The sequence below is a fragment of the Micromys minutus genome (assembly GCF_963924665.1).
Source record: "Micromys minutus genome assembly, chromosome: 2".
NCBI classification, from domain to species: Eukaryota; Metazoa; Chordata; class Mammalia; order Rodentia; family Muridae; genus Micromys; species Micromys minutus.
Genome location: NC_137971.1, coordinates 15,980,372 through 16,006,933, shown reverse-complemented (window position 1 = coordinate 16,006,933; position 26,562 = coordinate 15,980,372). Strand labels below are relative to the sequence as shown.

The following is a 26,562-nucleotide window of genomic DNA, read 5'->3' as shown; positions in this document are numbered from 1 at the left end:
AAAAGGCAACAGGCAACCTATTAATGTAAGAAAGCATTTTCTTGGTATTATAACCTTCCTACTGTAAGAACAGTGCCCCCAAAACAAACAAATAAACCCTTGTTTGCCAAGGATATCACTGTAAGCTTCCCTTGCAATTGTGGTAAAAAAAAAAAAAAAAAAAAAAATGTGAGAGGGAGGATTTGGAGGCATTGACAAGACTGTTCCTAAAAGAACTCAAAGATGTCAACAGAAAAGGAAGGCCTACAGTCCAGTGCTTGAAGGGTCAGCTGCTGTCCACATCATGGTTTTGCTAGGTCCTTCCTGCCAATGCCAAGTGACTCTGGCACAGGGTTGTGGAGCATAGAGCACACACCGAGAAGGGCATTGTGCATGCACGCCCTCACACATGTGGCTTTTTACACATATGAGAGAGCTGGTGGCTCGTAAGAACAAACAAATGGCCCCCACAATAAGCCTTTTTAGTACCGTGATCCCTTTGACGGAAGCAGAGACCCCTTAGTGCTATTGAATGGAGCGCCATGAGTTCCGCTTACTAAATCATAAATTAAGTTGAGAGAAGAGAAAAACCTAGGTAAGAAAAATCATTTGGGTATATCAGTTAGAGACACTGAGAAATAGCTACGGTGCACCCCGAGTAAGGAAGTTGTAAATAGCATTAAAGAAACCAGAAGTAGGAGGGACAAGAAAAGGCAGAGCGTTAAATCACAAATAGAGGCTCGTGTACAAAGTCACAAACCAGATTTATACCAAGCTTTGGAAAACCGTAGGTGGGGAATTCTGGGTACCTGAGTCCACAGGCCCAAGGCATCCTGGCGGTGTAAAGAGGGCAGGCTGCTGGCTGTGTTGGATTCTGGGATTGATCCATCCACTCCCTGTGCAGGGATCTGATTGGTATGGCTCTGCAGACAGTCGAGGCTACGGCCGCATGAGAGTCTTTATAGGTCTTTAAGCACATGAGTCTCTTGTGAGCTGCATCCGAGTTCTAATGGTTCTCCGAGGTAGCAACCCATTCCTGGAACACCGCCCACTTGCCTGAACTTCGCAAGCAACTGCTACCCCCACTCTCTTTAGTCTGTTTTATTCTGGGTTATTCTTTCCCTCTTTAGTGTTCACTTGTATCTTGGGGATCCATGAGCACTTTCTGACAAGCAGGTTAATGACCATGGCAATGCCCAAACATCTGGAAGAAGAAAAAAAAAAAACTTTAGTCAGTCTTCTATGTTAGCTGTCCATGGGATGCCAAAGATCTGGTGATTTAGCATGTCCACCTGGTTGGTTGGCTTTCTCGGGTTTCATTCAGGCGCAGAACCAGCATGCCCAGGAAACACCTATTTCAGAGGTAGATAGTGTAGAGAGCATAGTGCGGTGGTTAGGAAGTATCTTGAATACACTGGGTTTGGTTTCTGATTTAAAGGAAGCCTGGGCCAAGCACAAGGGTGGCAGCAGTTTATGTCTGGACAAGCTCAGTTATTGGATACACTGGCAGAGACTTCATCCAAATGACCTTCGGCTGTCCATTAGGCCTGGCTTCCACTAGGGAATCTGCCATCCGAAGGGCCTTAGTAGACATGACCAGTCATTCACCTACCCTTCCAATTGTCCATTCAGAAATGTCTTGCTAAGCACCTCCTGTGTGCCAAGCTAGCTCCACGGCACAAGTCACAAGGGAGACTCCAGGGAGAATTTGCCATATTTTGAGTCTGGCTAATCTCCTTTGCTTTCTGTACCTCAGTTTCCCTAGTCATATAAGGTAGGAATAATCACTTAAATGTCTTATAGGCTCTCATGAGGATTAAATGAACACTTCCCCACCCCACCCCCCCGACATGAATCTACTTAGAACTGTAGCAACTAGCTGATATTAAAGAATCAATACATGTACTATTTTTATTGCAGTAGTAATAATCGGGTATGAGGTCTTAGTTTTAGCCTGTGTCAATAAGCGTGTCTTCTGGTTCGTATGTGCATGAGCACTGAAGCATTTTAAATAAGAAGGCTTGAAGGGTCCAGGCTCTTGGCTCACATCTGTAATCCCAGCACTCGAGAAGCTGAGGCAGGAGCATCTTGAAATTAAGGCCTGCTTAGGATTACATAGAGAAACCTTGAACAAGGAAAGAAAAAGAAAAGAAAAGAAGAGAGCCCGATTAAAGAGCCAGAAGGATGTTCTATGGGCACCCTGGGAACCCAGCTGAAATCAGGAAGTGAGCTGACTGTGTGTTTTCCAGTGGGTGGAGAATCTCTGTGACTCGGGTCTTCAACCATTGAATAGAGTTAGTCCAGGACTTGCCCCTTCGCACACTTTGAAAGCCCAACCTGTATACGTGTGCTCACGTGTGCGTGCATGTTTGCATACTCATGTGCACAGCCGTGCCCTCTTCCGGGACGAGCTGGCTGTTGCTTGAGGACTTGGAGGTTGGCATTTTCCAGGCTCCGTGGCATTTTCCCAAATTGTGCTTCTTTGCATTTGTAATTTTCTCTTTTAAAGAGATAAATGAGACAGCGTGCCGGGGGTGGGGGTGGGGAGTCTTCAGGTGATAGTTTTGAAGGGTTTCTCTGGTTCTTAAATGCCATGATGGGGAGAGAAGGGAGGTAACCAGGGAGAGCGGGGGAAGAAAGGCAAGACAATGGAGATAAGAACGAAAGAGGAGCAATCGAATGGTTGAACTCAAACCATAGCCGTCGAGTGTGATCCTTTGTAGTTTGTGCTCCCGGGAGAATAGGAATCCCGTAACCTCCACAGTTGGCACCACCACTGAGGGAAAAGCATTTTAAGAAGAGAATTTAGGAAGTCAAATTACTTTGGGCTTTGTCTATTTGGAACAACGGTCCAAAATAACTGGACAAGGATATATTCCTCCGTTCATTCTGTGTCCAGAAAAAGCAAGGTGGAAACCAAAGTTGTCCTAACTCAGGATGACATGTTTCTCGTCACCATGGGAAATCCCATGGAACGAGGCTGAGACCTGGTCCTGTGCTTCCCTACTTGGGTTCAGTGACCTCTGTCAGTTCAGTGAACCCTGAAGAGCCACACTCAAGTGCCTAACCAGTTACTTCTCAGATATCTTACGATCTCTTTTATTTTGAATTGTGTGTGTGTAAGCACATGAGATGAGGTGGCCAGGAGTTGGATCCCCCAGAGCTGGACCTACAGGCTGTTGTGAGCTGCCAGACATGGGTGTTTGGAATTAAACTCAGATTTTCTGCAAGGATCTGAATAGTATGTGCTCTTAAATGCTTTGCCATCTGTTCAGACTGTATTTGGATATCTATCAGTCAAATATCTGTTGAAAGGCTTTATTATTATTTTTTTTTAGTGTAAAGGCAATTTAGTTCGGGGGGGGGGTGAGCTTAGGGCTTTGTGTATACTAGGCAGTTGCCTAACACTGAGTTATATTCCTGGCCCTAAGAAAAATTTAAAATCACCTAAGTTGGAATTGTGGGGGCCAAGTAAGTCACCCTTAGAGTGTTTTCAGTCACCTGTGAACCTACATGAGGTTGTCATCTCCCCTTTCTCCTAGTCACTAGAACAGAGCCAGCTGTTGCCTTTATCAACCCCCCAGCACCTGCACTGTTCAAACAAGCAGGGGGAGGAGAGCCCTATCCCACCCCGAAGCCAGAGAGAGGAGTGCTACCCAACTGCCATTTTTATACTTCTTTTCTTAAAACGCACAATACACCTCTTGATTGACCTTATGGTTTTATGTGCATTAGCATACTTGCATACTTGTTTATATTTGGCCAATCTCATGGCTGTTTTACTCCGCAAACATTGATAGTCACCACAACACCATCACTAATCATCACACTCAAAGCTAACCAGTCTTTGCTCCAGTAAGGCAGTGTAAGTAAGTTAATGCATTAATTGATCAGAGTTTGATGAACAGCCCCCCACAATGCTTTGCAGCAGTGTTTACAGATGTAACCAGAGTACGGAGAAGCAAAATAGCTTGTTGAAGGTCACAGACTAGGTAGCAGACCTAGGATTTGAACCCACACAGGAGTGGTGCTGAAACTCATGTACTTAACCACTACACCACGGTTCTTATCTACTTTGGGTCAAAGACAGAGCAGACCTGAGTGATCTCTTCTCAGTCTCATGCCTTGCACAATCTCATATCTACTCAAGCTTAGAGCTCACACCCCGTGTCCTGGGGGAAGGTCGCACCTGTAATTTTCATTCTTCCGAGACACCTATTTACTACGGGGCCACATCATCTGGCAACTGTGGGGAAGAGATGCCTTGGGACAGTACCACAGAGCAGAGAGGAACAGGGGCTCCAGGAGCTTGAGGTCATGGTGGTGCTCCCAAGGGATGGAGCTTTCCTTCAGTTTTCCTCCTGATCTCTAGCTGGGATGTAGACTTCACACAGGGATGTGTTTGGCTTTGGGGCTTTACTTCCTGGATTAGGCAGATGTAGGGAGGGGAAGATGAAGACCCGAACCAGTGTGGTTAAGTCAACTCTCCCAGCCAAGAGGAGCCATGTAAACTTTATCAACAAGAGGATATTTGTCCTGCATCTCCAGAATTTTCTCTCTGGAAAGAAGCAGTGTAAGTGACCAGGCCAGAGAAAGGTTAAAAAAAAAAAAAAAAAGCAGGATTGTCCCTCTCACCCACAACTATAAGAAGAAGGCTATTAAAGCAATTACCGAATCACACAACCACCACCCAGATCCAACATCATTACTCAGCTCACATCACCAAGGAGACACCCATTAACCCAATCTCTGAGACATACATTATGAATAAAGGGAGGCAGATATGATCAATGAACACAATAATTCAAAGCAGAAACAGACACTGCCACCAAACAATGCCCAAATTCCTCCAACCCAGTCTTACAGGAAGAACGGTCACCTCGATACAATACCACAAACCAAAACCAACCTGAGGTCAATTTCTGGAATGCATCCGCACAATGGCACACACACCAACCCACAACACAGTTCAAGCTCCTTATCCCATAGGCCACCCATACACAAAGGCTGGGATTAGGTGGCCCTTGGAGCAATAATAAACACTGGTAAGACATACAAAGGCAGGGTCAGTATTGAAACGCCCAACCCTTAGCACACCCTGCAGAACATAGTCAGAGCTACAATGTCCCCAAGCTCAGGACAGCTGCCAGGTCGGAGCACCGCTCTCTGTCCAGCAGGTGGATGTATCTAGATCATCACTTCTGATAAGGCCTCAAGGCTCTGGTTGCTACTAAAAGAGTAAACTGTCCCCAGAGCCTGCTTCCCGAGACAGACAGGACAAATCAGCTTCATTCTTGCTGGGGTTTAATAAGACCTCGCTGTTATGGAAAATGACAGAGCTTTGAGAATGAAGGGGAAAGGTGGGGGTTTGGGGGAGCTCTCCAAGCTGGGTGCAGGAATTCCCCTCTGACTCCTGCCTCCATGGCCGTTTTGAGCTGAAGCCCTCTCTTGCTGGGTGTTCACTGAGTATCGATTCAGTCTGCAAGCAATTTTAATATTTCTTCAGGGACTTTCCAGCAACAGCACAAGTCATTAATTCACCCTCCCAAATTGCTTATTCAATAGCAGGAACATGGCTCCTGAATAAAGTCCCAGAATTTATGTGACTTGCACGAGTCAGGAGGTCAAACAACTGTTATGGAGCGAAGTTAAAAATCCAAATAAAATATTGACACTTTTTTGGGGAGGGGAAGAGGGGGAGGCCAAGGTATTTAAAATAGGTTTTTGTTGCAATGGCCCCAGGATAAAGAATGGAAGGCGACTGAAGACAGGTTGGAGTTTATAAAATCAATGGAATTTATTGCACATCTACTTGGCATTTAATAATTCTCTCATTTCCACATCCCCCACCCCCATCCCATTCTGGCCACAGACATGGAGATACACAGGTATACAAATGCACATTTATGCACATCAATACTGCCGCACAGACCAGTGTGAAAACAGGGTTGGGATGTGCGTGACTCAGGCACCCAGAAAAGGGAACATCGATGGGTTTCCCTGTAGCTGAATGTGTTTAACAGAAACAGGCGTAACTTGGCAGATATTCATGAAGTCGCTTTTGATAAGTATATTCACTGTTATAAATCTCAGATCAATGCATTAGATATGAATATAAAGATGTGCTCATCACAGAAATAGTTTCTAAAATGTAGACGCCGCGAAACATCTATATGCAGGATCATCATGGGATTGTGTACACGATTTGCAAATTATGGTTTGTTTGTAACATGGACATGATGCTTATTAAGTAAGTGATGGTACATGCATGGGAGACGAAAGCATGTTTCAAATCACAGCCACACGCAACCTCTGCTAGTTGCCTACAGATGTTTGCTCAGTTGTCCAAATCATGTATGTGAGAAGACGAAGAAATCATTCCTGCTCAGACAGCTAATAGACACAAAGCCGTATTAATATAGAAATTTCCAGAGGAGATCCTATTACGCAGCCCTCAGATATTGAAGTCACAGGCTTGGGTCCAAAGCAATCTGATATTAAGAATGTGACCTTGGGTGAGCTGCTTAGGTATGCCGTTGACTCCAGGGTAGAATAGTGAACACGCCTATTTGATAGAGCCATGGTTAGGATTTGAGTGAGAAAATGCATTGAGTGCCGTGTCTCTTTTATAGTGATTACAAAATAAATGACAGGGACCTGCAAGGTGGTTCGGTGGGCGAAGGTACCTGCTGCCCTGGCTGATGACCTGTGTTCAACCCCCAAGCCCCAGCCAAGAAAGAGATGCTGGTGTAAAGAGAAAATGTACTCTGGCAGCTGGTCCCCTCCCACTTCCACACTAGCACCCCACCCATGAATAAATAAAAGTAAAAACTTTATGACAAATGACAGTTACAACTTTCACTGCTATTCTACACGGCTCTTCTTGTGAAGTCTAGACTTAGATCTTGATTTGTTCTTGATAAGACCCATTTTTGTTTTTTCTAACAAGTAGCTAGTGGAGTGGACTCTAATGTTTCCACATTAAAGGATAGGTTAGTAATCTTCGTAGGTACCTACGGGAACTTCATAAGTACACAAAGACCAGGTTTACTTTTACTGTTATGTTTTTTGTTTTTTTGTTTTTTTCTGTTATTATGTTTTAAGACAAGGTTTCTCTACATAGTCTTGGCTGCCCTAAAGTTCACTATGTAGACTAGGCTGGCCTGGAACTCACAGAGATTCACCTGCCTCTGCCTCCTGGGTGAAAAGATTAAAGGTGTGTACCACTCTAGCCTACGATGATTAAACTTTAAACTCCACATAAAGTGCTTTCAACAATGTCTGGTACAATTAGAGCATATGTTAACACACAGTATTCCACAAGATTCTTTTGATCCAATAATATTAATAATTTGATAGTTATTAAGTTCTTTATAGCTAGTCTTGTTTGTTGCTAAAGGATAAGAAAAAGAATTATGACATTTATCCTTGCTGAACTGAGTCTCTGGGACGATTCAGTGTAAACTGGGTAAGCGAAGAAAGAACTCAGCTCTGTGCTGGGCTCTGAGGGCATGAGGGGAACAGGAAAAGGTTGGCTGGAAAGCTATGGGGGCGAGAGGCAGGTGGGAAGGATTTTGAAAGCTAGGCTGAGAAACTCTGGACTCTATCTGTAACAGGAAGAAGGGATAGGGTTTAGCTATATCCTATTCCTTCAGGACACGGATGGATGGATTGGTTTTTTCGTTTTTGTTTTTTTTAATCTGTGAGCAAGCTAAAGTGACAAAGGCTAGAGGCAGTGAGGTCGGGCAGTCACAACATCCCTCCAGGCTTCCTTCTGCTCACAGAGGTGTGGCAGCATGCTTATGGAGAAACAGGGAGTTGGACAGGAGCAGAGGGGAAACTCATCACAGTAGTGAGCCTCTCTATCTGTACCAATTACCATTACACCAGGCAGTCCCTGAGCCACCAGCCTCTCCCAGGCAGGACCATGGGGTGAACAGCTGGTAGACCCCAGCTTTAGCCGGAAGCCCTGACAAATGAGGGCAGGGCCAGTGACAGGAGGAGGTAGTCTGGTCACGCTCTGGCTTGGCATGCGCTACAGACTGGTTTCCAAATGGTTAGTTAAACACATTGCCCCTTAATTTTTAAACCTATGCATATCTTGAAGTTAAATCAATCCATATGCTCACTGTTCATCACAGAAACCACCACTATTGCCCCCTAGGGCCAGCCCCATGGCCCATCTAACCTGGTGAATTGTGTCTGGCCTGGGCTCCCAGGGACACACAACTCCAGTCTTAGAAGGCTGTGCAGGAAATCACATCGTGTCTAGGGAGACAGCTAGAAGATGATCATCCCGGACTGCGCAAGAGCAATTTTGAAAGTTTGAATTTTTATTTTTAACCTGGAATTGAGTCTCTACAGAGAAAAATGATAGTTTCTGGAATTTTGCTGGCTGCTGGTTGGAGTCAGAGGTTGGGCAGCATCTGAAATCTGAGTAAGGGGCCACCTTCGTGCACTAGGACCTCTCCCGAGTCTCCTTCCCCCAAGTAGCAAGCGCTTCTTCACACCCTGGCTTGGGCTCATCTTCTCAGATTATAGAATTCAGAATTTTTAATTTACCATGACCAAGGAGAGGCCGTGTTGTTCCAGGGCTGTCATTTGAGGACACCCTTCTGCAAAATTTCTGAAAGGATTCTCATTCTTGGAGCTTAAGTGTAAGTTCCAGCTGAGCATGTCTACAGTCCATGCTCTCAGGAAGCAGAGGCAGGGAGAGTAAGAGACAGGCCTGAGCTACACATATATTGAGTTTGAGAGGAGAGCCGTGGGGTGGGGGAGGGGCGGCTGGAGCGATGGCTCAGTGGTTAAGAGCACTGTCTGTTCTTCCAGAGGTCCTGAGTTCAAATCCTAGCAACCACATGATGGCTCACAACCATCTGTAATGGGATCTAATGCCTTCTTCTGGTGTGTCTGAAAACAGGGACAGTGTGCTCACTGTTTTTTTAAAAAGTGAGCCTGGGCCAGGTATGGTGGCACATGCCTTTAATACCAGCCCTTGGGAGGTGGAGGTCCTTTAATATCAGCCCTTGGGATATGGAGGTAGATAAATTTCTGAGTTCAAGACCAGTGTGAGATCTACAGAGTAAGTTCCAGGACAGCTAAGACATACAGGAAAATACTGTCTCGTGTGTGTGTGTGTGTGTGTGTGTGTGTGTGTGTGTGTGTGTGTGTGTACATGCACATATATATGAAAGGAAAGCCCTTTCATAACCTAGAACCTGTGTTCTAGCTGTGTCCTGTTCTAGCTGGAATGGAAAGGCCTGTTCTCAACTGTAAAGAATGGTCTGACTCATCTCACTGGTGTTCTCACTGTTTAAACTGACAGCCTAGGCAACACCTCTAAACTATACAAACGGCAGCAGAGCCAACACAGGGAGAGTGTTCATGGAGTGCCTCGAAGTGGCCACTGGAGAAGCCACTTCTTCCAGAATGTCCTGGGGTCCTTGTGTAAGGAGGAAGTAAATCTCAGCCACCGATCTATATGAAGGGGCTACTCGGTTCCATTAGGCCCTCTGGGGTAAGCATTCTGTCAGGAGAGGGAGCAGCCTTCTGGGTGATCTATGACATCCTGCTTGGAGATGTACTGGGAAAGTCCCCGGCTGGCTCACTTCAAGGTTGAGCTGGGGACAGTTGCCCAACATGGGCACTGCTCAAAGAGTAGAGATGAAGCAATTGCCTGCATTTGTTGGAAAAGCTATCTTTTGTTGAAGCAAGTATAGTTTTGTTTTTTAGAATGATCTAGCTTATGATAGCCAGGCAGCTTGAAGTCACTGGCAGAGACCCCACCCTCTTATTGGTTACCTGACTCAGTGGGCATTCAGCTTAGCTAGTCTGAAACTTTTCCCATCCTGCTTTGCAAATCACAAACTGGGAATTAAGGATGCTCTGTAGACTCTGGAGTGGAGCAGTCTATACTGGTTTATATATGTGCATAGGGTGTGTGTGTCAATATTTAACATTTTACTGGTAAGACTCTTTGAGCAAAGCAGTGATCTGACCAGGCTTGGGGGTAGCCTGCTGTTCCTCGAGGAAACAATTTCAAAAAGTTGGGAGAATAGTCAGCCCCAAGCCAATGAGCAAGATTCCATGAGAACAGCCTTGGAGATCCAGTCTCTACATATCCTCAGCAGCCAGCTCCAACAGATGTCATTGCTCCCACCTTCTGGGAAGGAATAGTGAGTTTCAGGGGAGTCTCTTCACCTTTGTTTCTAAGGACAGACTACCAGGGTACAGGTTCTAGAAGCTTCCAAGTCGGTGTTTTGGAAAGTCTCTCTGGAAGCAGTAAAACCGAGTAGCTGACGGTATGGGCCCTGGGATTTGTCTACTTGAATTCAAATCTCTGATTTGCCATTTATGAATAGATGGCCTATGACCATTTGCAAGATGGGTTCCTTAGGGGATGGAGCTAATGAAATGTTTGAAGTACTTAGAACATCGCCGCTCACACAGGAAAGATTCTGCCCACAGTGCTTTTTGTGGCCACTAGAGCCACTAGAGCCCCTTATGGGGAAGCATCTCTCTTGGCAATCCTGACCAGCCTAAGCCTTCCTCCTTCCAAGGTGAGCTGTCTGAGGTCATCTCAATGCTAATAGGACTGCATCTTGTTTCCACCTGAGGGGAAGTTTTTGCACACCATTTATTACCATATAATATAATGCAATATAGTATCATACATAACATAACATAATATGATGGGTAGGCTAACTTGGAAACCCTGAGGCAGACCGTGGATGGATGGATAGATGAATAGATACATTTGTACTAAGTATACATACATTATATCATTCTATTGATTTGTAAAAAGTTCCCGGTCTGCCTGGCTGTAATGAGATTTTTGAACTTTGCGTGGCGATCAATGAGAGGAATATTATTGGCCTAGAGAATTGATATACCTGCTCTCAGTGGCTTGTTCTGCTCCCAGGCCAACCCGGCCCCCCAGGTGTACGATTCCAGCAGACACTTAACCTTTTTTACAGTGTCATCAGGCTAAAAGGAATCTAATAGTGACACAGGACTTGTGCTCAGCACTCTGCCACTATTGCTTTCCTGTCACAAATAATTTATAGCCTTCTATTTCCATCCCTGAGCCCTGCACCCCAGCCCTACCTCCTACTTTCCCCCAGCTCCCAGGAATCGATAAACTCACACAGCCACAGTGGGACTTCAGGGTGCAAAGAGATGGACAGATGGACAAAGAGAGAGAAAGAGGGGCAGAGATGAAGAGACAGAGAAGAAAAGCAGAGGGAATGACGGGAAAAGGAGAAGAAGGAGGCGGAAGGGTCAAGTAGAAGCCTGAGTCCCCAGTGGAAGGCTGAGCTATATCTCTGCTAATTTAAGTGGCTTGCTGGGATCTGACGGAGACCTCTGTCTGTCTCACAGAGCCCCCTGAGGCTGCTCTGATCTTCAAGGTGGGAGGAAGTGGAGGTCCCCTGGGAATTTGACCAAAGAGGAAGTGACCTTACCACAAGCTTCATTCCTCTTTCCAACACACTTGCCACCTCCTGGATCCTGTGTGGTCCTTCCCGAAGCATGCAGGTAGAACTTGGTCCAGTCCTGAGTCTGTCTTCCTGAAAGTCTTTCCTCCATGACCCCTTCTGGTGTTCTTCCCTATCCTCTCCGTTACTTCCCAGGTAGTACCTCCACTGATCCAGTCGGGGCATACAGAGAAGGGAGGCTTCCTGCCTGTACCTGGCTCAGCCCTTCAATTGAAAGCAGCTGGGCATAGAGGTCACCCACAGGGATAATAACACAAGTGCGAACAGCATCATTACAGCTAGCATTCACGGAGCCAAACATCATACTAATCACTTCACATGAATTATTCTTCTTAATCCCCACCAGGGCCATAGGAAGGTACACAGTAGTACTATCTCATTTTACAGATAAAGGAAAAGGAATGAGAAATGCCCAAGGACATCCCAGGGAGAATGAAACAGAGCTGGGATCCTGACTCAGGTCACCAAGCCTAGAGTTATGTCCCGAGTTCCCTCACTAGACCAGGTGTGGGGGTACATACGTAAACAGCTATCACCAACACCTAGGTGGCAGGAGGGTCAACTCTGAGGTATTTCTGAGGTATATAGGTGAGGCCCTATTTCAAAACAACAAACAAAACCAGAACAAATCAGGGGATAGAGAGACGGCTCAACGGTTAATAGCATAGGATGTTAAAAACCCAGGTTTGCTTCCTAGCCCTGGCATGGTGGTTTACAGGTGTCTGGAACTCCGGTTCCAGGGCATCCAGTGTTTTCTTCTGTTCTTCACGGATGCCATTCATACACACAGTACATATACATATATTCAGGCAGATACTCATATGCATGAAATAAAACAAATGATTCCTTAAAAAAAAAAATGAATTTCCTTAGCTGTGCATAGCACCCTGGGTTCTAAGATCCCAGTAGTCCCTGTTTGGGAGCAGGATAAAGCACTGAGTAGGGTGAGCTCTCACTGACACAGAGCGGGAAAGAGCATCCTGTGTTGGAAAGCCTTCTTGGATAGGAGGGGGGAGTCATCCATGTTGGGGCGAGCACAGAATGTAGGAGAGATACGAATAACCATAGGGTTTTCACGATCCTGATTTTTAAATTCCCTATGATCAGCTCTGGGACCTGGCAGGTGCCCACTGCCTGGGGTCATGGATGGACACCAAAAGCCTCAATAACTCATAGCAGACACCCGGCCCAACTTCTCTCCCATGCACCACCAAGCTGCTGTCAGGGCATAGTGATTTTCCATCACTAGCTGCCTCAGTTAAATCTGTATCAGTGCCTTGGGGGTCAGAGGCTCTGGTAATAAAAACAGGAACTCCACCAGCCAGTCCAGTTATCTGGGTCCCCCAACCCCAGCCCTGGAACTCCTTAGACCAGAACCTGTCAGCCTTTAAGCAGAGCTACTGCAGGTCCACCAGACCCTGGAAGCTGTAGGAACAGCTGCTTGGCATCCTTCTAGTCTTGCTCTCAGCTGCTGTGGTCTTTCCCATGCCAATCTCCTCCTTCTTACTCTGAGACTGCAAAGCTGTGAAGGCCCCTTTCTGAAGGTCTCTGTGTGTCAGGCTAACTCTGTTCTGGTCCTCTACTCCTTCCCTGCTCTGCATCCTCTACAGTCTCCCTGGCAACCTGGCTCTCGTCCCCTTCTCTGGTATTTTTTCCTGCCCTGAACCAACCTTCTACATCTGTGGCTGCTGGGCCATCCTCTGTCCTCCACACCACAGCCACCTTCTGCTTCCACCTCCACATCACACCTGCCCTCCTTCCCTGCACCCCCTCTGCCAGGATCCTGTTCTAGCTACCTAGCTCAGACATGTCTTAAATTCTAATGGCCACCCTGATCCCCAAATATATGCCTCTTCTTTTTCCCAGTCACCTGCACTTTTTGATGTCCCCATTGGCACTGTAGATTAAATCTTAACATGTCTTCCTCAGGTCACCCTGATCTACACTGGTTCTACCTGTGGTCACTACTCACTACAGACGTCCATACTGTTCCATGCCTCTTTATAAATAAACTCCTTCCTGGTGGGCCAGCTCGACCTGGACTTGCTCAGCCCACACATCCAGAACCAACATCACACTTTCTTCCTAAGCCTCTCACCTTCCAGAATCTTTATCCTCCACAACAACACATGCCACCAAGCCTTCAGTGACACAGGTGTGTTTTAGGGCCATGGCTGACTCTAGTTAGCGACCAAATCCTGGCTCTTCTTCCTTGCTTCTCTGCCTTCACACTCTTGAAGATGCTACACTTTCGTGAGACCAGCTTGTTATCACCTCCTGCCTACCCATCTCCTTCCTGGGATCAGTCACTTTGGCCATGTCTCCTCTAGTTTGAGCATTTCTCATGGCCCCTGACGTCTGAGGATTGATTCTTATGTGATGGGGGAAGGTGAGAAAGTAGCAGAAGACACAAATTTCAGGGACTTAGTTGGGATGCTGCTCTTACCAGTACTGTGGTCCGAAGAAAGCCTTAATCATTAACCTTTGCCTGCTCTGGCTTTTCCATCTGCAAAATGAAGATGATAGCATTTATTCTGGAAATTGAGAGAATTAACAGAAGTAAGTATGAGTCATATGGATTATATATAATAGTGATATACAATATCTTAATGAGTGGAAACGAGCTGTTTATACCACTAGATGCAACCTTTCGGCCCTACTTCCTCTTCCTTCTGTGCACACCTGCTTCTGGCTGTGGGGGAAGGCACCAAGCTCCACCTGGTGTTCCCCCTTGGCCTCCCCACCAATCTTCTACCCCCTCTAGCACCTGTGTATAGTGCATCCCCACCCCATTATCTTGTTCATCTCAGAATCATGTTAACTTTTTTTTCCTGAGACCTTGGTGATGCTGTGTGCCTGTGAGCCTTTCATTCTTAAGTTGGAAAAGGGAAGCACAAAGATACAGAGTGATTAATGTGAAGCCATGTGGCTTCTTAATGACAGGAACCAGCACTGTCCCTCTTGCACAGCTTGGTATACTTTCTACTACCTTCTGTGTCCCTCCCTGCATTCAGCTTAGCTCTGTTTTGGTCAATGCTGGGCTCCTTTTCCTCAATCATTTTTTCCCCTCAATTACTTTTTCCCCCAATTCCCCACCTTCAAGGGTGGATTCTTCCTCTGATACCAGCTGCCTCATTGCCCTGGGATAACTGGCATTCTTTAACTATAAATGTCTCCTCCCAACTTTCTGGCATTGGAAGAATGTGCCTATAAGTGCCAATCTATGTGCCTGTAAGTAATAGGTAAAAGCTAAAGCCTAGTGACTCACAGCTTGCAACCTACCTGGATGGTAGGTGTGAATTTAGATTTCTGTAGAGAAGAGCAATACTGAATTGGATAGCGTGGGAAGCTTGGGGTTGTAGAGAAAAGCATACCCCAGTCTCTGGACTTGGTCTCTTTCGTTATGGAACTCTATGCTTTTCTAGACTCTTGCAAGGCGGGTTTATTCCTCCTGGGAAGGTTTGATGTGTTCCTTTATTTCCTGGAAGTATACAGGATGCTCCTTAACTAGTCCCGTAAAGAAGTTTTGATTCAAGTAAGACCCGTGGGAAAGAAAAGGAAGTTGTGAGGCAGTCAGATGAGAAGAAGGTTGTGTGAGGCCTGATGCCTGGCAAAGGGACTAGGTTCTGTTTGTTGGAGTGTCATCTGTGGCCCGGTCTCTGCCTTTCTGCCTTCTCTCCTTCCTGTAATATGCGAGGAAGCTTCTTCCCTGGGTTCTGGAAGATTGTGATGGTTCTGGTTGGAAAGCTGGCTAAGAAGACCTCCAGACCAGGAGATTCCTGGTACTAGGGGGTACGTATATGTGACTAAGTGGTCCTGGTTCTTCCTCCCAGCCCCATGATCCCAGAAATAAGACTCAGACTCAAAACACATTTACAAATACTTTGGCCATGCAACCAGGCTCTTCTCCGACTAGATCATGACTTGCAATATCCCATTTATTTTAATGTACATTTTACCATGCAGCTGATTACCTGTACCAGGTACCATATGTCTGACTTGTCACATCTTCCTGGGTGAATCTCCACTGCCTGGCTCTATCCCTGGATCCTTCCTCCCTCCCTTCTATTCTACCCTTTCCTATAGGCCACAGGCTATTTTTCAGCGACAGTATTAAGTACTCTGCATCTGTACAATATACAAGGTATTCTTTCTGCACTCACACCTCAGAAACGGAAAACTTCACTGTTTCCCACTTGGCTTTGCCCTAATCCTTGCTGCCCAGAATCAAGCTGCAGTGCAGTTTGGCATTCAGGGCACCAGAAAGTGCATACCACCCCTGCCCAGAGCGGTGCTAAGTGGATTGCACAGCAGACAGGAGGGAAGCCTCACGTCTTGCAGCAGTGGGTGAGGGCAGGAAGGCAGGGACAGGTGATGAGGACAAGGCTGTGCTGGGCAGGGTCCCTCTGCCAGGCAGGAGAAGCCTGGGCCTGGCATGTGTCATGGGAGCTGTGACAATGTTGTGGTGCTTTTGCAGGATCATCCGGACCAAAGTTCAGCAACCTTTCCACCCAACGCCGGACGGGGCAGGGACAGGAGTGACTGCTCCTGGCCACACCATCGGTAAGAGGGCTCAGGGAAGAGGAAATCAACTTGGAAAATGCCAGAAAACACTGCCCAACCCTGGGAACTGTCTAGTCCAGGGAGGTCCAGGGCTGTCTATGGTTCCCACTCACTCCTTCCCCTCCAAGGGTCTCTCTGGTGGTATCGGTTTAGTACCTCCACGAGGTCTGTGTCTCCTCCCTTTTGTTCCCATCCCCTCCTGCCCCTCAGGCCACTTGTCTTTGAGTTTTCCATCAGCCAGCCTCTATCTGATTTGATCTCCTTTTATATCTTCCACGTTTACTTTTTCACTTAACTTAAGAAAAAGAAAGCACTGGGGAGGGGCTGGAGAGGTGGTTCGGTGGTTAAGAGCATGTATTGGTCTTACAGAGGACCTAAGTCTGATTCCCATACCAGGCAAGACTCATAGCCACCTGTAACTCCAGTTTCAGAGGATCTGATACTGTTCTGCCTTCTTCAGGCATGCACACACCATACACATAAATTTAAAATTTTAAAAGTCAATTTTTTAAAAACAGTTGTTGGAGAAGAAGGGATGGAACTCATGACCTTATGCATGGTAGGCACACTCTCCCGAGGGGGGGGGGGTGTTACATGCCCAGCCTTTGATCGTTCTTCTTCCCTTCTCTCCCTTCCTTCCCAGCCCTCTTCCCTCCCCTCATGACTATGGACCTGTCTGTCTGTCTTTCTCCATCCTTCCTTCTGGCCTCTTTTCTTTTGGCTTATTTCCTCTTATCTCTTTGTCTCTGCCCTCATGTTCTCTGTTGCTCTTTGCCTCTTGGGACCTTTTAGCCCTCCACCGGATCTCAGAGATACAGCCCAGGCCTGACAGAACTCCTATTGCAACCTTTACTCAAGCATGCACACACACACACACACACACACACACAGAGAGAGAGAGAGAGAGAGAGAGAGAGAGAGAGAGAGACTGAGACAGAGAGACAGAGACAGAGACAAAGACAGATGGGGGAGAGGGAGACACACACAGATAGACAAAGACAGAGATAGAGAGAGATGGGGGGAGAAGGAGAGGGACACACACACACACACACACACACACACACTTCTTTTTGGTCTCCTTCCCTTCTGACCAGCAGGAGACAGAATTGGCTGGTCCAGCACTGCTGGGGTCATGAGCCATGTTTACGCAGGCCTGGATTAGCGTACTGGAGGGAGGGCTGTACTCAGATATACCTGAGCTCATCATAGCATAGTGAATGGGTCCACTGGTCCTTTCCATGAAAGGGAACTAGGAACTTCTCCAGTGATTTGGAGATCAGTAGCAGCTGGGAAGACAGAGCTGCTTCCAGAGAATATTGAGAGCAGCTTGTGTCTCCCCAAGTGTAAGAGACAGATCTTAGGGAGCGCTAGACTCTAAATTAGGGCTGGTAAAGACTCTACCCAGGAGACTGAGAAGCAGTGAGCTGGGGTTTGTTTTAAAGGATTTGCTCAACCTTTGCATCAGGTGGGACTGAAAGAGTGTGACTCCAGAGGGCACAGTTGGACCTGTGTTATCCAGAAGGTCACTGAACTGCTTTCCAGACAGATAATCTTGGCAGTCTCAGGATCTATACCACATCCACCTGAGGGGAGGGGCTTGAGGCACCAGTAAACCCCATAGATGGCAGAGGAGGTGTGGGCTGACCGGTCACCACTTTCCTCAGGCTGGGCTAACAGCCTGCAATGTCCGTCTGTGGGAGTGATTCCTCCCTCAAGCTTCAGAGGAAGGGCGAGGATGTGAGCTCCTTGTCCTTTCTTCTGCCCTCTGTTCCTGTCTGTCCCTGCCCGGGGCTTCAGTCTCAACTACTACCCTGATAGTGTCTCCTCCTTCTTCCTGTCCAGTTCCCAGCACGGCCTCCCCTCCTGTTTCCAGCGCCTCTAATGACCCAGTGGGCTCCTACTCCATCAATGGGATCCTGGGGATTCCTCGCTCCAACGGTGAGAAGAGGAAACGCGAGGAAGGTAGGAGGGAAGAGCTCTGGCTCCCCCCCTTGCATGCTTTGTCCTTGGACTCTGAGCTCCGGTTTCTGCTGGTCTCCCAGCTGCTCGGCTGTGAGATCAGTTTTAGCATGGAAGCCTAAGTACCCCCACTGTCCTGCTGGCTCCCGGAGAGGGGGAGGGAGGCTGCTGGTGGGGCCACCAGCTTCACCATCTGCTCAGCCCCGATGGTCTCACCTTCTGCTGGGACTCACCCCAGCTGTCCCTGTGGGATGCCAGGAGGAGTGGTATCAACTGTTTACCTTGAGAAGGTTGTAGAGGTTGAGGAGACAGCTGGTACCTGACCCAGGGATGAAAGGCCAGCCTACTTTGGCCTCGCTTGATCTCAGTTAGAAGGTAGCAGCCGATACGAACATGGACGACCCTGAGGTCCTTTCTCTATAACACATGGACATTGCTCCCACTAAAGTCACTTGGGGACCTGGACGTGGGGCCTCGTCTTGCTCTTCATCATGAAAGTGGACATCTCTCTGACTCCCACTTCTCCTATCTCTCTCCCTGGGCCCTCAAGGGACAGCCAGTACCTTGGGTAGCATAAACCCAGGAATGAGAGATTAAGAGGAGGGCACAGGATGAAAGAAGATTAGAGGAGAGACTAGTAGGCATAGGCATGGGACAAGGTGCTTTTCAGAAACCGTGGCACTCATGGTGCACCATGACCAGTTAGTTTTCTTCTGCCATGTGATACCTGGGCACCCAGATGAACACTTACCAATATCTCGGGCCTGAGATCTCTCAGGATCTCAGCTAGGAAAAGTAGGAACTTCTGTTCTTCACACAGGGTGTGTAGAACTTTAAAGATAGTCTCCATATAATAGAACCTAACAAAGATGAACAGTAAGGGGGTAGTGACCATATGTCCAATTAGCTCAAGGTTGTCACAATTTCTGCCTATTGTCCCCACACCTGACCTGGGCAGTCTCCCCCTACCCCTGAAAATGTTCGATTTGGACAGTAGGTTCTGTGGCCATCCCAAGCACAGACAAGCTGTTCTTGAGGGGTTAAGGAACAGAGTCAGAGACAAAGCTGACAGTCTTTAAGCTGCAGTCTGGACTCTCCAGACCTAGGCAGAGGGAAGGCAGCATATGAGCCCTGGCCTCCAGCAGAAAGGACAGAGTGCAGGAGAGACCTAGTCCTGCCCAGACAGTGATGACCTGGCACTGGCCTCCAGCCAGAAGCCCTAATTGTCTCGTTTCACAGGGAAACAGCTTGTCTGGCTCTATTTCTTCTTCTTCCAAAATATCCAAACCCATTTGGCTGCCACGGCCTTTGCCACTCACTAAATTTCATTGTGGTTGTTTTGGCGGCAGCCCCTGATGGGCAGGGGGAGGCTACCGGAGAAGCCCTAAGCCCCAGTTCTCCCTGGAGCTTCTGACATGTTGGCCCCGGTCAGGATCCTTGGCACCCTGAGTGCCTTGGTAGAGTCTGCCTCAAACCCTAAGGGTTTCTCTTTAGCCACCTGGCTTGTTTAGAGTGCGAGGTGTCCAGGGGGACCGGAAGGCCGCAGGCACCCTTCTGTGCTCCCCCTCATTGGACTGAGGCTAACGTTCTGTGTCCCTTCTGTTGCCTGAGCTTCCATGGGTGGCGAAGGGAAGCTGAGGATACCCAGGGCTGGATCAGTCCGTGAGGTCAGAACAGGATGTTCCCCCCCTCTCCTTGCTCACATTCGTTGTTTTCGGTCAGTTCAACTCAATGGCCCTCGCTGCCTGTCAGAATAACTTGGTACAGAAGGTCCCTGAGCCAAACCAGATATGATTCCGGTCCTTAGGAAGTTGATACTCTAGGACATTTGTTAAACAGTGTATTCAGGGAGTAGAAAGCCCATCGTAGAGTAGTGAGCTGGCCGTTGCTTTATAGGGAGAAAGAGACAGGGAGGAACCTCACTGCCAGCAAGGGCTGCTCTTTGAGGAGGGACCTGGGTGATGGCTGAGGAGGCTGAGGAGGCAATGTTAGCCTGAAGTTCTATTAAGCCTCTGAACATCAAGGGCAGGGTGGCCTTAGCAAGGATGTGCTAAGTGGGCAGAAGGGAGAGCTGAGAAGCAAGGCCAAGGAGACAAGGAAGTGGGCAAGACTGTGCTATGCAAGAGGCTGGGCTCTTCTGTATCCTATGTATATCTGGGCAAGAGGCGGGGTTGGCTTGGGGCCTCCACCAGTATGGCAGCACAGGGGGCAGCTGCAGTCTTCAGGTGAGGAATAGTGAGGGCCTCAGAACCTCATCTGCTAGGCCTAACCAGTCACAAGAAGCATTAGGAACTCCACCCCCCCCCAACCTGGCCCAGGGTGGGGGTTCTTGCACTGTCTCTACTTTTTTTTTTTTTTTTTTAAACCAACCCCAGGCTAGAAGGAGCTGGATTCCTGCTTTCTTCAGCCACCATCTCATTCTTGACCCATGGAACCCAGATGGGAAGGGAGCGGATGGAGTGAAGAGCTATAGGATTCCTCCCTTCCCCCACTCCAGAGGCCTCCAAGCAGCAGGGCCCAGTTTGCATTAGGGAGCAGCTCAGATGATTAAGAATGGGGAGATAATTATGTGTCAAGATGATGTAGCCCAACTCTGCAGTCAGGCCAAGGTAGCAAAGCTGCCGGCAGACCAGCCCCTTGTCGTTGTTGCAGGAGTCACCTCGGGCGGGTGCAGCCTGTACAGACACCCAGGTGTGTCCTTCAACTCTCGGGCCAGGACTTTTGGGTAAAATGAAAATTGGTCTGATGAGCTACAGGGTGTTGGGATGAGACCAGGGATGTTTATCTAGGGACTAGACCCCAGGGGGACTAGGGGATCAGGACTATTTTCTCTGGAAATAGTCCTAAATGGACCAGGTATGTTGGCCCTCTTTGACCTGAGGTGTAGTGACATCTCCCTAGGAGTATCCTATCTTGAGGCTAGCTGGGTGTCCCTCTGCCCTCCCACCTCATATTATGGCCCATTCTTTAGCTCTAACCATGTCACGGCGATGAGCCCTAGCAAGGGCTGTGGCCGCAGTGTGTCTCGGGCATTAGTGATGGCCTTCTCAGCAATCATTACTGGTACTCATGCTGGTAACATCTAGAACGTTGCTCGCAATAGCCCTTGGAATGGGGACAGTACCAGGGGTATCAGTGGCATTCACATCCACAGGGATACTCATTAAGGGCCAATCAGCTTCAACTCAAGGTTGGCTTGGGAATACCAACCCCTGGCCTATGGGAGTGTACAAAAGCTTAGACTTTACTTGGAGAAATCTGGCACTGAGAAGATTGGAACCTTCTCCTAGGGATTCAGGACCCTAGTTAGAAAGGCCAGGGAGAAAGAAAGAAATTATGCATGAGGCACCTGGGACACAGGCTGTCTCTCAGCCCAAGGGGGAGCAGTCTCATCAATACCCTGGAAGCCATTTTCAACCTACAGTTATGGGCAGGTATTTTAAAGCTCGATTCTCTGGGAATCTAAGATGAATGGCATACACAAGTTCTTGGCTTCTTTGCCTGGAGAACGGAGTGGTGCCAACCCATCTATAATCAGGCTGAGAAACGAAAGGGAGGCTGGGGTGCTTAAGAGCTTGCCTAGCAGGCATCAGGTCCTAGGTTTGACCCTCAGCCATGGCCTAATGCACTGCTGTCCACTGTGGGTGGTGGTGAAGCACTGAGAAGTTTCAGAACTTTGTTCCAGACTCCAAGTGAAGTCATATGGTGAGAGTCTGCTGATCTGTAGGAAGGAGGGATGTTGCTATGAGTGAGCTTGCTGGGGTGGGGCATGGCTTTGCATCTCATTAATTAGGTGCACAATGAATCGGGCAATGGGCTGGTGGCAAGGCGGTGCAGCTGCGCATTTGCAGGCCGGATAGGTTGTTGCGTGGCCGCAAATGGCTGCGTCCCATCCTTGCCTGAGCTGGTACCCAGCTTTAGATGATGCTGTTGCTGGAAAGCACCAATTATTTCTTTAGTGTCTTCCTAGAAGTCCCTAAGAGCTTAGGTTATGCTTGGAGCACATAAGGGGACTGAGTTACAGAAATGATCAGCACCTGTTTAGGGGCCCTGAACTGAGACAAAAGCAAGGCCTGCCAGGGCCAAAGCCTCACACATACCTGCCTTACCTGTGTATACTGGCTTTGAATCCTGGAGCTAGGCAGCTGGGTGACCTTGGGGAAGTCATTTTATTGAATCTCCCCTGTCAAATGGGGTAATAACAACCCTTACTTCTTATGGAGAGGTTTTTAAAACATTATGTGTCTAGAGAAAAGGTTCTCAACCTGTGGGTTATGACCTTTCAAAAGGTCAATCAACCCTTTCACAGGGGTCACCTAAGACCTTCGGAAAAATGTGGATTTTTTAAACATTTATTATAATTCATAACAGTAGCAAAGAGTAGAAACAAAAATCATTTATGGTTGGGGGTCACCACCACATGAAGAACTGTATTAAATGGTCTCAGCATTAGGATGATTGAGGACCACTGGCTTAGAATGTTAAGCTAGTTCTATCCTGGAAGTCAGATCACTGTGTATCTAGGTTTTAAAAAAAGTCTCCTTGGCAGGCGAAGGTTTCACAAGGAAATTAAGCTGTGAAAGAGTGAAGTCTATTTGGACCTGGACACCCTAACCTCAGTGGGACACCTTGTATTTCTGGAATAAGCTAATCTGGAAGGGATGGGTAGCTAGCCTCACCTGTAGAGTTGAGATGACCTTTGTCCACCTGTTCACCTGTTGCTCTGTGGTTATCCAGTGGCCACTTGTCATGTTTTTTAAAGTGTCAACCAGAGATTTCTAGGCATGTAAATATAAAAGTCCCCTTTGTTTTTTAGTATAAGGCCCTTAGTCCCTCTGCCTTTCTGGGCACATTTCTGCTTCTACATGCAAGCCTGTTTATTTGCCTTGGAGAATGTATGCTTGTTTTCTGAACTATATATCATTTTCTATGGTTTATGCAAGTGTATAAATATGCTCGGAGATCTTTGGGAGTAAGGGGGTATGGAATGCCAAGTGCTGAGAACGCATGCATTATCTAGGTAATGTGAATGTTTGGACAGAGTACTGTATTGCTATGCACATGCTAACACCAGTAACCAGGGAGAGTCCTAAGCCAGACGTAGACATGTTGAGTGTTCATGCTTCTAAACACGGGCCTGCATATAGTTTCGCCCCAGGAGCCAACTGGTATCAACCTACATCTGTTGCCAAGTCAATAGGCTGTCCTAAGCCCACTCCTAGGAGGGAGTGGCTGGGCCCCAAGACTAGGGAGACTGAGGCAGAATTACCTCCCATTCAGGCTGTGTGTGATTTGTAGCTTGGAACTTTTTGTATCTCTTTGAAGAGGGGTCTGGTCTCCCTGTTTGGGGGTCTGGCCCCCTATCTACCTGCCTCTCCTTCGGGATGTCTCAGTGTTTGTCTGTCTCTTATTTACTCCAGTGGAGGTATACACTGATCCTGCCCACATTAGAGGAGGTGGAGGTTTGCATCTGGTCTGGACTTTAAGAGGTATGAGGGCTAGAGGGAGCACGGTGTGGGGGTCAAGGGGAAATAGCTTGGGGGGGCTGGCTAGAGAACATCAGAGAACGGGCCTCAGGGTAGACAGCCAACTGGAGGCAGAGGCACAGGCTTTCACCAAGAGCCCTAGAAGCTAACAGTCTCTGCGCCTGGATCACTTCTGCCATGGGCCACGGCAGAGGTTTGGGGCTGAGGCCTGGTGGCCCAGAGGGTCAGCCGCTCAGTGGATGGGGGCAGTTTTTCTAGCCCTTGGAAAAACAAAGAGTAGATCGGGTAGTAAAACAAAAGCAAAGGAGACCTGGAAGCACCTGACAGCCCTAATTCATCACGGCCCAAGTTTTTTCCTGTGTTCCCATTATATTTGTTTGTAAAAGTGGAAATCAATTTTGAAGGTAATTTTCTGGAAAGAATGGAAGGGAGGTGGGAGGGCCGGATAAGGCAGAGATGGTAAAAGGAAAAATTTAGGCCAGGCACAGCCCAGGGGCAGCTCTTGGCAAGGTGAAAGAAAATTGCATATTCAATCTCCATCCATGAATCTCCCTCACCGCTACCCGCCTCCTGCTTGAAAACAATGAAGGCTTTTTCCCAGCGCTGGGCAGGGCCTCAGTATCAGCCTCACTTTAACTTCAGGGTCATTAATTCCCTGATTATTGAAGGAGAAGAGAGGGTTGCAGCATCGTCAATTCCAGAGGCACCCCCCATGTGATCAGACACTGGCTGGGGTGGGTGGGGGCAGCAGGGCGAGTGAGGTGAGGTGCTTCAGAAGGGGGCGGGGAGAGAGGAAATGGGGGAGCCACCTGGACTGGGGGGCAGGAAGCCGGGAGGGTAGAAGAGGCAGTCATTACTGCATACCTCTGTTGTGTTGTTATTGCAAATTAAAAGTAGCATGTTCCACTCCACAGCTATCTTTGGGGAGGGAGGGGTGCTGAGGGAGGTGGGGGATCTTATCATTGCTTCTTCAGCAGACCAGCGGTGGTGTCACCGTGTGAGGTGACATTTGAATTTACAATTCCGCTGAGAAAAGCCATTAATTCACAAATTAACATTTCTCCCTCTCCCTCTCTCTTTAACACTCTCTCCCTCTCTCACATGGATGTGCAAGCAATTGAAAAGACAAAGGAAATAGCCTTAAGGAAGAGACTTTACGGCTAGTCTGTCTGTGCTGAGATTGCTCCCCCTGCTTCCAGATAGATAAACCAATTACCTGAGCAGCTCGGCTCCTGGCTGCCCCGTGATCGCCTCCTTTTGTAGGCTGCCTCCATGGCTGGCTTACACTCGTGTATCTCATTAATGGAAACCAGGCGTGCCCTGGTCACCAAGCTCTCTTCCCAGCTGTCCTTTGGAGCCATGGAAAGAGAACTGGTGGCAGAGGAGACAGGCAATGGGGGATTCTGGGGAAGCGGAGAAGCTGTCCTGGCCCTGGGTACAGCTTGCTGTGGTCTCAGGTTAGGGATGGGAATGCAGGTGGGCAGTGTTGGAAAGGCGGCATGCTCTGACCTTGGAAGAGTGCAGACTGGTATTGAGACAGGGACTGTAAACTGAGCCTGACTCTCCCAGAGGCCTTTTGGTCTTGGTGGAAGGGGCTGGTGGCGAACCCAGGGAGGGATCTGAGTTTGTCCCGCATGGGAAGGCCACAAAAATTCTTTGCTGACTACATGCTATTTCAGTGGGACAGGATACAGGCTGAGAGAGCTGGCAGAAGTGCTGAGGAGTGTCAGAAGACACAGAACAAGGTCGCACATGTTGGGCCACCAACTCAAGATTGTACTGATACCTTAACATAAGCCAGCACCTGGGTACAATTGTGCCCACCTGATGCCTACACACATACACAAGCGTGACACACAAGCTCAATACACACATACACAGGGAAGGAGTAAAAGTGGGAGTGATCTAGGGAGAGAGGAGGATGCTATCTGATTCATTTCTTAGTGTATACAGTAGTCTTTTACCCACAGGGAAGTCAAAGTCACTCCAAGACCCCTGGTGGACACTTGAAATCACAGAGAGCTCTATATGCCCAATTCTATCTATATATGCTTTGTTTTCCCCAAGCATACAGCCAAAAGTTTAACATATAGGTTACACACAGTAAGAGATGAACAACAATACTCAAATATAATGATTATTGTGATAGATTGGGACTCAAGAGTTAATCTGATAACCAAAGCAGTTATTCAGTGACCAACGGGCACTGATCACAGGAGTGATTCACACACAGGGTGGGACTGAGCAGGCAGCTCAGGATTTTATCTTATTATTTCGAAAGACATACAATCGAAAAACCTGTGAATTGTTTATTCTTGGAATTTTCCACTTAAAGAAAGTTAGATTGAAGATAACTGGAGCCAGAGGAAGCAAACCCTGCAATGGGGAGAAACCGAGGCTCTTTGTGGATTACGCTGGGGTTTGATGGCTTCATATGTGCTGTGTACTACCTGTGACATGTGACAAACTCTGATTGTGACATGTCACAAACTCTGATTCAGTATAACAGGCCCCTCAGATGTCCAGAAAACAAAGCTGAATCATGGAGAGCCCTGTCTAGACAAACACTGGGGTTTGACTGCATTAATAGCACTCAATTTACATTCATCTCTGCAAGGATTCAAACCCTGGCTACTGTGCAGTTCAAGAAAGACTTCAGTTCAAAGGTCACTAAGCCTCCAGAGAGAGAAACTTACTTATGAAACCTCATTCTTGGTTCTGATTTTACCTTCTTCGTAGCCAAGGGAATGAAACTGGCCATACCTACAACAGGCTTTTTTCTATCTCAGTTAGATCTCATATTTTAACCAAACTCCCTGGATAACATTGGCCCCGAGCCTGCAGAAGAAAGTGCAGGTTGTATAGATGTTTTGTTAAGCCTTTGCCCCGAGGGCTCTGTGCAGAAGTGACATGTTTATCTGTGGAGAGGTACCAAGCTTAGCCATGGCTGTGCAGGACTAACAGGTGCAGATTTGTAGAATAAAAACACTAGAAATGAAAACCAAATTGTTAAGTTTGTTCTCCAGCTAGTTTATGCTGTTGTGGCCCAAGATGGAGCCACTTAAGATATTCTGAGGTTT

The 26,562-nt window shown here is 47.6% G+C and overlaps 1 protein-coding gene across 9 annotated transcripts in view; it reads left to right on the top strand.

Moving 5' to 3' along the window:
* The window catches only part of PAX2 (paired box 2), a gene marked incomplete at both ends in the record, with an annotated part of 77,718 nt that overhangs the window by 15,060 nt on the left and 36,096 nt on the right, over positions 1 to 26,562 (top strand). For 6 of the 9 annotated variants that reach the window (XM_080912768.1, XM_080912767.1, XM_080912764.1 and 3 more), the window contains 2 exons: positions 15,952 to 16,037; positions 17,880 to 17,999. In XM_080912768.1, the coding sequence (XP_080768894.1) occupies positions 15,952 to 16,037; positions 17,880 to 17,999 (206 nt within the window). Of the gene's footprint in view, positions 1 to 15,951; positions 16,038 to 17,879; positions 18,000 to 23,416; positions 23,486 to 26,562 lie in introns of all 9 variants that reach the window. The other 3 variants (XM_080912766.1, XM_080912763.1, XM_080912762.1) reach the window with 1 other exon arrangement.